The 10599-nt window shown below is 32.1% G+C and overlaps 1 protein-coding gene across 1 annotated transcript; it reads right to left on the bottom strand.

The window, feature by feature from the left end:
• Positions 1–7888: 7888 nt before the first annotated feature.
• LOC140851672 (pluviatolide O-methyltransferase-like) lies at positions 7889–9340 on the bottom strand. Its single transcript, XM_073243679.1, has 2 exons — positions 8582–9340; positions 7889–8473 (listed from the first exon to the last, which is right to left on the bottom strand). Exons 1-2 carry the CDS (start codon positions 9338–9340, stop codon positions 8174–8176), a joined length of 1059 nt encoding a protein of 352 aa, XP_073099780.1. The 3' UTR covers positions 7889–8173.
• Between the last annotated feature and the right edge of the window lie 1259 nt (positions 9341–10599).

Here is a 10599-nt window from a genome sequence, read left to right as displayed (position 1 = left end):
AAGATAGAAATTTTATAATTATTCAAGGAGATGAATACCACAGAGCTTATTGAACCTCAAAATGCAATCCTTCATTAAAATTAGGTTTAATACACTTTCCTGATAAGAATTGTTACAAATACCTGAGATGAACTAAGCTTGAAAGGAATGGGGAAGTTGAAAAAGTGAAGAAAAAATTATAAGTACGGAGTTGATGAAATAGAAAATCTTTACAACTCTCTGTAAAAAAAGAAGAAGATTAAATGCTAAGATTTTAAAATGCATTGAAGATAAATTGTTGATTAGACATGAATAGTGGTCTTAGAATATGAAGAGGTGGAGTGTGTGAATAGTTATTGCAGGACTCAATTTTATATGATAATAGATATAGTGGTCTTGGAATATTAAATGTTAAAATGTTGTGTTGTAAGATTAAGTTAGAACTCAATTTTGTATGATGATAGATATAGAACAATAACTAACAATATGATATTTCTTTCTTTCCTGGTAACTTGCATTTCCAATAAACAAAATAACTCAATCTGAAAATGAGGCAATGACTTTATTCCAAAAAATTTAATGTCATCATATATTTACAATAGTCATAAAATATCTGAGATTTTTCCCTCGTTACAGCACAGCTTCTTTGCTCATAAATCTTTGCAACCACAATGGTATTGCCTAAAACATAATGCTCATCCTCATCATATTGATAGAATGAATACTTCAATATCAGTTCCCATATAAAGAAAGATTACCTGCTCTTCTTATCTCCCACAGAAATATATGAAACCTTCAACATCAAGTAGAGGTTGACACTGATATAAAAATAATTATGTCAGAATTTGTGATTCTTTGAGAATAGAAAGATTTCAATCATATTAACTTAAATAAACAATAAAATTAGATATGAACCTAGAACTTCACTTTCTAAGTCTTGTATGATGTATCACAGATCAATATCTCTTGAAAAAATTCACACAGCTGCTTGATTTACATTGAAAATCATCTTAATCTTTTATTAAAAAATATAAAGATACCTACCGAAAAAAAAAATATATAAAGAGATCATAGCTGAAGCGTGGGCGAGGTATAATAGGGAAGAAAGGGATGCCATGGATGCCTCTACCACTCAACGCCATGTGAGAGCCATCTGCAGCCGGCTGGCGATTGCGATCGTGATCGGAGCTTCGAGCTTGGCACCAATGCCACCACCAACGAGTTTGTCTCTGGTACTTCTCTCGCTCTCGATCTATCTTGCTTTTTGAATTTCCTTCATATGTGCATTTATTTAATTCTCGCCTTTGCGGTTCTTTATGATGGTGGTTAGGAATTTTTTTTTTGGGTAGGCCAGCCGCATGAAATCTAGTTTATTTTGAATCGAATATGTTCTTTAATATTTTCATTAGAAGCTTAGATCTTCTTAAGAATTTTGAAGTTCTAATAGATTTTGTTGTGGACCCTATCATTTGTGTTTCCTTTTCCTCTCCAATAGGATTATTGTTCAGTTTGCCGAAAAGGTAAGCAGCATATCAAAGAACCGATGATTATGATGGTAGATGTTGGTTTATATGCTCTCTCTTTTTTTTGATCTCTTGATTTGCCTTTTTTTTTTTGTTAATGTGACTTCACATGATGATTCTTTGTTCTGTTTGGAGTTCGTGGGTTGGTTACTTTTTCTTTTATTTAAATGCTTTTGGTCACATAAGATGTTATATTTGAAGTTCATTTCTATTCTAAATGTGTTCAGAATAATCCTTTCCCAATATTCCTACTGTTGACAAATATGAGGTATTTCACAATATACAGTTCTTCTGCTGTGTATTTGAATTCGATAACACATTCCACTACTATGAATATTTCAATATCCCCACTGTCAATTAACAGGACACAATCATCCATATCTTAATCTTGATATCAAAAGTATTTGTCAAAAATCCAGATTACTTTTCACACTCCATCAGCTGCTTCATCGGTTTCAATAACAGCAACATCCAACAGGTGAACATGATCAACTTTCACAGCATTTTGTATGCCAGTCTTACTTACAGCATAGCTTTTTTACTCATAAACCTTTGCAGCCACAATGGTATTGCCTGAAACGCAATGCTCATCCTTAGCATATATTTTTTTTAAAGGTAAAGTAGGCCTAAGCCACCAAAATTTATTTGGAAAGTGGAGTGAATATACAAGGGTGGGTTAGTCCAAGATGGAGTAAGCCCATAGAAGTATCACAGTGTGATTTTTAATACAATTTTGCAATAGCAGAAAACAAACAGAGAAAGATAAAAGTGGCCTACAAGATGCTTTGTCAAGTCAAAGAAAAGGATCACAGAAACAGAGCCAGTACAAAGATTTTCAGAGTGGAGTAGATAGCTAACTCGTCTTTCCATTGAAGAACTGAGCTGCCACTATTGCAAAACTAGATATCTTTTTTTGATCACAGAGAATAGACCAGTCACTGAAAAGATGGAGCATCTTCCAAAACACCTTCTCTTCTGTTGATGCTTTGTTAAGAAACAGTCTTGAATTTCTCTTTTCCCAACAATGCTGCCACCATCATCCTTAGCATATTGATAGAATGAATACTTCAATATCAGTTTCCATATAAAGCAAGATTACCTACTCTTCTTATCTCCTACAGAAATATATGAAATCTTCAACATCAAGTAGAGATTGACACTGATACAAAAATAATTATGTCAGGATATGTGATTCTTTGAGAATAGAAAGATTTCAGTCATATTAACTCAAATAAACAATAAAATCAGATATGAACCTAAAACCTCACTTTCACAACTTTTTATATATGGACCTTGAGCACTCACATCTACTATCCAAGTCTTGTATGATGTATCACAGATTCATGTCTCTTGAAAAAATTCATACAAGTGCTCGATTTACATTAGAAATCACCTTTGAGACCTTCATATCTTTATTGAAAATAAAACAATCCTAATATAGCACCACATCTTACCAAATTACTCCAAAAGATACATAGAATAAAATAAAAAAATAATATAAAATCTGTATATCTAAGAACCTTCAAATATATTTCACATATTATAATGCATAATCTTTCCATAATATCTTCCCTATATAATCAAAATATCACATAAACCTGCTTAATTATACATAAACATTTCAAACAACAACTAAAAATTTAAATGCACTATCAAACCAAATCATAATAAAACAAAACCATACCGATAAGTCTTAATATAAACCTGCATACTTAACCATAAACATAAAATCCCAATAAAACAACACCAAACCAATAAGTATTCATATAATAGTTATTATAAATATGCCTACTGAAGCTTTTGTTTCCTAGCACTCTTGTCATCATCATCCGACCCATCTTCATCCACAATGTTCTTCCTCTTCTTCCTCCCTTTTAAATTATCCGAAATCATAACATCTTCTTCAGAATTTTCTAGATGAACAGTCGGTTTTTTTTCAATAGTAGTTTTCTAAAAAAAAACCTACTAATTAACTCTGACAATTACAGTACCATTGTAGGATTCAATGCAAAGAAAAATATTCTAATATAATTGACCTTTTGACCAACCATGACTCTGCGAAGTTCACTCTTCTCAAATTTTCCAGTCTCTTTCAAAACCTATTTTTCATAGTCATTGAAAAACATTCAGATAACAACATTAAAAATTCAATTAAACAAAATAGAATCACAAAAGAAATGACAACACACCTGCTCAGATTTTTTAGACTTATATTGCATTTTCAGTGTCTCATCAGGTGAAAATATCTTTGAAACATAATAATTCTCCAATCCTTCTTTTAAATTATAGCTCTTCAACTTTAACTTGAACACGTAATTCTTCCTAAAAAGCCCACAAATCTGAGCAGAGAGATTAGTATTGCTTTGGGACTATCTATTGAACAATTTATGAGCTGATATATCTAGTAACTTCTCAACAACTATATTAAACAGTACAAAAGTGGAAACTGCTGTTTTATTTGACACCTTCAAATGTATCTTGTACCTATATTTATGAAAGCAATATGTAAAACTTCTGACAACACATAAATCTCACTAAACACTATGGGAAATGAACTTTAGCTTACTTGACCAAAGAAAACTTGCATTCCACATTGCAAGCTTTACAAATGTACACATCATCAGCAGAGATAACTTTTTTGCTGCATATATTGCATGAAACATAATACCAACCAAAAAAATTATCCACATCCATAATTATCCCTCTAACAATAACTACATGCTCCTGAAAAGGGAAAAAAATTTTCAGCTCTTAAAAATTAGTATTTTTTCCAACAAATGAGTGAAAAGAATCCAATATCACACCAACCTGAATATTAACATCCCAATCAGTCTCCAGCAACTGTTTTATACTCATCCTATTTACAAACATTTGTTCTTCCAATGGAATATCATTAACAAGATGAGCTTGGATAATTTGCACACCATTGGAAATAGATGAAAATCTACATAACAGAATCAAGTGTTTTAAAAATTCACTGACAACTAATGTTTCAGTACCAAATCAACATGGACACTGACCTTTCAATCAGAGTGGCAACATATTCCATTTCAAGGTTAACATAAATTTTCATAGCACTTGTTGCAGAAAAAGCAACCTTATTTGCCATTTTACATATAAACATTCAAATTTTAATTTTTAAAATAATAAAATATTATAAATTTCATGTAAAAAAAATCATACACAATCTTCTCCAATCTAATGATTCATCACCTCTGAATTTTTTAACGGTCGTTGACATCACGATTAGAATAAAAGGTCCTAAATTTTTCTCATAGAAGCCAAAATCAAAACTTTCAGCTAACTTTCCCCATAGAGTGATCTTAGCTATCATCGAGCTGCTTCAACAATCAAACAATTAAAAATAATAAAATAAAACCTAGATTATAAAACCAAAAACCATAGCGATTATGTTTAAAATTCATAACTAATAATACTGAAATGAAAAAAAATCTTACTAATTTGTTATCGCTTTAATATCTCTTTTCTTCCTCCCTAATTCAATAACTTTAACAGCACCAATACCAGATAAACACCCAATCACATCTAACATAAAACAAAACAAACATGACTCATAAAACCATGAAGGGTTAAAGCATATCAGGATTTAAAAAAAAAAACACAACAGAATTGAAATTAATTAAACCTAACAGAACCCTATTATCATTAATTCGAGAATCGAACAATTTAAGACTAATAAATTGAAAATCATAGTGACCAATCTTTGCTCCACCTTTTTTTGCTTTCCGTACCAATATCATGAGCAAGAAAACAATCTTGTAATCATTCATAATCGGCTGATATTGACCAATACTCTGTACCATTTTGAAATTTTTCATATAAAAAACATACCCTTCAACCAATAGGTGCCTAAACTTGTTCACTTGATTTTTTTCTAATCATTGTATGCATCAAATTTTTCTATAAACATTAAAACTAAACAAATTACAAACTGTCTGAAAAGAAAAAAAAAATAAAACTCATTAACTAATAAGAAAACCATATTCAAAGATCAGCTTCTTATCAATTAAAATCATATCCAAGCTAATCAAGTCAGAATTATTTTTGAGATTGACAGATTCCCAAATATGGCATATTCTAACCCTTATTGTCCAATCTTCCTTTATGCCAACAAGCTCATTTAGCAAACAATACCCCATAGTAAATAAGTCTTTACGTCAATAATGAGGCTTGATTGAAGAGAAATATCTCAATAGATAGAGCAAGAGATAATATATAGCATCCTCTCTAACTGACCCGCATTCAATTGAAGCACTCACAGCAGAAGAAAGAATGCCAGATTTAGCTCTCATGGAAAAAAGGGGAAATCAAATGATGACTCTCAATAAATCTCCTACAAAACGAATAGCCAAAAGAAGGACCTGTCTATTATTATGAGAAATTATTATCAATATTTATCATCCACTTCTTTCCAACCATTAATATAAGAGTAAATGATAAAAATAAAATTATTATGAGAGAAAGTAATTAGAAGTAAAATTAATATGGGAGATGTGAATTTTAGCTTATTTTTGATAGAAACTGAAAAACCTCAAAATTTTACAAAAAAAAAAAATAGGCTGATCCGAAGTTGAGTTCTTATGGATGAGGTGCTGACATTTTTTCCTTTTACCTCGTTACCAAGACAACATGTTATCCTGTATTTAAGCCTTTCGAACTATTTGTAAGGTACAGATTTTGATGCATCATAGTGATTTACTATCAGCTCATGTGACCTCTATCCATTAGAAGGTATGTATCTCTTTTATTTTTTAAACCATGCATTTGTTCTTGCACAATTCTTGAGTGTGGTTAAAAGTCCAGCTGCATGTTGAGACCAATCACAGACTGAGCCTTCTTCCTGCCAAGTAGCAGTGGTTAAGAAGCGGAAACGCATGTGGCAATAAATTTGCCATGATACACGGTCTGTTGCATTTTTTTCCCCTCATCCATAGATTTTTCTTCATCTCAAGGTAATAGTCTCGCGGTAAGACGCTGCCCCATGTTAATAAATGAGAGTGATGTTCCCCGTCATAAACAAAGGTTAAACAAAGAAGAGAAACGACGCGTTCAATTTTTTCCCCCTAATCCACAGATTTTAATGCGTCTCAAGGTAACAGTCCCAAGGTATGGCCTTAGACACGTTACTAAATGAGAGTACTGTTCCCCCTCTCTTGGTGGCAGATAATGGCAAATAAAGAAATATTAAAAAAAAAAGAAAAAAAAAGCATGACAGTAAGTATTAGGTATGTATATTGCCTATATATCAGGAATATACAGAATATTAGAAATGTACATTGTCTAGAATATATTGCCTAATAGTAAGTGAAATACAACATGTGGTGCGCTGATTTTCTCCTCTCCTCTCTTTTTTTTTTTTTTTTAATAATAAAATTTTTTATAATATTTTTAAAATATTATAGAGTGATGTACATGATTAGATATTATTTATACCATAAAATAGGCAGTAGTTCAAACTATCCAAATATCTCTGAGTTTTTTTTTCCAATCATTTTTCGAATGGCAAAATTTATGTACCAGCATGGGCAGCAAAAAAAAATTTGAGAGAGAAAAATGCATCGCATGACACGTAATTGCGCGATGCTCTTCCCATCGTCGGGCAGAGGCAGAAAATGAAAAAATAGCGGACCTATGTGATGACATTGCTGGATTGATATCCTCTCTACTAGGATTGTTCATTCGATTTTAATTGATTCGATCTGATCCAAATCGATTCGATCTGAAAATTAAATAATAGAAAAGTGAAAATCAAAAATCAATCCGAATAAAAGAGGAATCGAACCGAAGCCGAATCGAAAATTTCAGTTCGGTTCGATTTTGTTATTCAATATTTTTTATAATTTTTTTTATTTTTAATTATCTATTTTTGATATAACATATTCAAATAATTATTGTTGATTCATTAGTTTGTTACATTATATTTAATTAAATTCAGAATTTACTAAATTTATTGTTTGATAATTTTTTATATTAAAAATTAATAATTGATAAATAATTATATATTGATAATTAATAAATGATAAATCGATAATAAATAAAATATAACATATCAAAAATTATATTATCTACAATACAAATAAGCAATCAAGCATCACAATAAATTATAATAATAAATCAAATCTAATATTCAATCATCCATCCATGTAACCAACAAATTTTTAAAATAATAAATAATATAAATTTAAATTATAATTTTGATTTTCGATTTGATTTTTGAATTTTTGAATTTTTAATCAAATCGAACTGAAAATTAAAATTTTTAAAAATAAAAATTAAAAATCGAATCGAGCTCTATTCGATTCAATTTTGGTTCAATTTTTCAGTTTAATATGAATCGATTTTCAGTCTGGAATTGAATTACAAATAACTCTATTCTCAACATGACGTAGAGACTATCAAGATAAAAAGAAAAAAAATCAAAAAAAAAAAAAAAAAAACATCATGCGACACAGGGCATACAGGGGATGCTCCTGACTTCCCTTTAATGTATTAGAATAGATGTGAGCAGAAGAGATACTCCTTGCATATTAATCATTAAGACCCTCTGATCTCTTACATATTGTTGCATGATATTGTCTTAAAGATGGCCATATGCAGGCCATGCACCTTCAAGGTCCATCCACACAAATCCCTGCATCAGTACTAGATAGTCAAGGAAACACCTCAATCAGCGAACGTGCACCCAATGGTGTCACCCTGTAGTCCACGAAACCTGCTTCCATAAAGATCTTCTTCCATTCATGCTCTTCCCTCTCCTTCCCATCCGTGGCTTGCAGCATCACCAAATCCGACACCAGCTGTGCCTCCATCACCATATAATCTTCCTTCTCCGAATTCAAAACCATGTCCACAATTATCACCTTCCCTCCCTCCTCTCTCTTCGGAATCGCGTCCTTGCACCGCCTCAGTATCTTCACGCATTGCTCCTCAGTCAACATGTGCATGATCAGCTGCATGCATGCATGCAGTAGAAATTAAGCAGAGATTAATACATACTATGATCACAAAGAAACCACCAATTAATGATCAGGAATTAGTCGCAAGATGGACATGATCACCTTGAGAAACACCGCATCAGCCGACGGTATGTGCTCGAACATGTCCCCTCCGATGGCCTCGACGGCCGAACTCTTCGGTATGGTGGCGACGACGTGAGGGAGGTCATAGACCGTGCACTTTATATGCGGAAAGGCCTCGGCGATCGCCCTTGCGAACATCCCGTTGCCGCCGCCGACATCCACGAGGGACCTCAATCCATGGAAGGCGGCCTTGCAGTCGGTGACCACCACCTTGGCCACGACGCTGGTGTCGCTGGCCGTGGCTTCGTTGAACAGGACGTTGAAGTCCGGGTTCGCTCTGGCCCACTCCCAGACGGGCATGCCGCGGGCCATTTCGGCGACGGTGGCGGACTGCTCGCTCCGGTACCAGGCGCTGAGGAGCTGAAGAGGCGACAGCATTCTGGAGTCGAGGAAGCCGATGACATAGGAGGCGAGGCTGGTGGGGCAGCTCCTGACGAGGAGTTGGGAGCTGGGAGTGAGGGAATAGACGTCCTCGCCGGAGCTGTCGTGGTCTGGATGGATGGTGAAGAAGCCCGTGTGGGCGAGGAGGCGAAGGAGGCGGCGTAGGGAGGGGGCTTTGGACTGGGGGATGGGGAGGGTGGATACCAGGCGGGAGAGGGGGAGGGGTTGGCCGTGCGCATGGATGGCGTCGGGGATGCCGAGCTCCACGGCGCACTTGAGGAACATGGAGATGAGGCTGCCACGGATGTGGTGGCCGACGTGCGTTTGGGCTTGCAGGAGCTCCTTGGTCTGCTCCATATCTATGGCGCGCTAGTTCGTGGTGATGGAGCTTTCGGCAAGTCTCCTTTTAAAGAGCTCTTTTCCCAAATAATGCAAAAAAAAAATTTTTTTACTAAAATATATTAAAATAAAACTTATTTACCAAACTAATGCAAAAGGGAAAAACGTCATTTTGAATGGCATTTTTTCCCCTTCCACGTCAGCCCCCATTTTCACGGTGGCATCGTCCCAAAAAAAAAAAAAAAAAAAATGAAGAAACGCTGTTCCGAATGGCGTCTTTAAAAACGCGAATGGCGTTTTTAAAAACGCCATTCCAAACGGCGTTTCTCAATTTTCCCACCCAAAAAAAAAAAAAAAAATCGTGGGAAAATAAAAAATTTTGTTTTTTAAAATTTGAAATTAGTTAATAAATTAAAATTTAAATTTGGATTGAAATTTAAAATATAAAGATTTTAATTTGTAATTCATTAAAAAATTAATTTAGATTTTTTATTTCAAATTTTTTTTAAAAGATGTCAAAAAAAATCTTAAGAAAAAAAAAGAAATTATCATAGGAAATAAAAAAAGGAGAAAGAATTATGAAAGAAATAAAAAATTGAAATTTAATTGAAAAACATCATTCGAAATATTTGTCTTAAAAATTTTTTTTAAAAAAATTTGAAGTAATCAAAGAAAAAGAATTTTAATTGAAAATTAAAAAGAAATAAAATTTTAAAGATTAATTGAAATAAAAATATTATTTCAAATTACTTTCGAAAATTAAAAATAATTTATTTTAAAAAAATTAAAAAATTTTTTAAAAAAAGGGTTAAAAAATTTTATAAAAACATAAAGAATTAAAAAAAATAGAAATTATAATTGTAATTGAAGAACAAAGTTTATAATTTTTAAATTTAAGAAATAAAAATTATAATTATAAATGAAATTAAAAATTATATTTTAAATAACTAAATTAATTTAAATATAAAATGCCATTTTGAATGGAAAATTGGAAAATTTAGTTTTTTAAAATTTGAAATTAGTAAATAAATTAAAATTTTAATTTTGATTGAAATTTAAAATATAAAGATTTGAAAAAATATATCATAAAAGAATAAAATTAAATTAAATTAATTATAATTTTTTTGTTAGGGTATTTTATCAATGTGACTTAAAAAAATTAAATTTGAATTAAATTTTGATAAAAAAAGAAATACATTAAAAAGTTAAAGAAATGAGGAAAAGTTAGAAAGTGAAAATTTTTAAAAAGTCACCAAAAATAAGAATTATAAATTAAA

Source organism: Elaeis guineensis, chromosome 9, assembly GCF_000442705.2.
Source record: "Elaeis guineensis isolate ETL-2024a chromosome 9, EG11, whole genome shotgun sequence".
Classification (NCBI taxonomy): Eukaryota; Viridiplantae; Streptophyta; class Magnoliopsida; order Arecales; family Arecaceae; genus Elaeis; species Elaeis guineensis.
The sequence above is the reverse complement of the archived record's forward strand: the minus strand, read 5'-3'. Positions and strand labels throughout refer to the sequence as shown.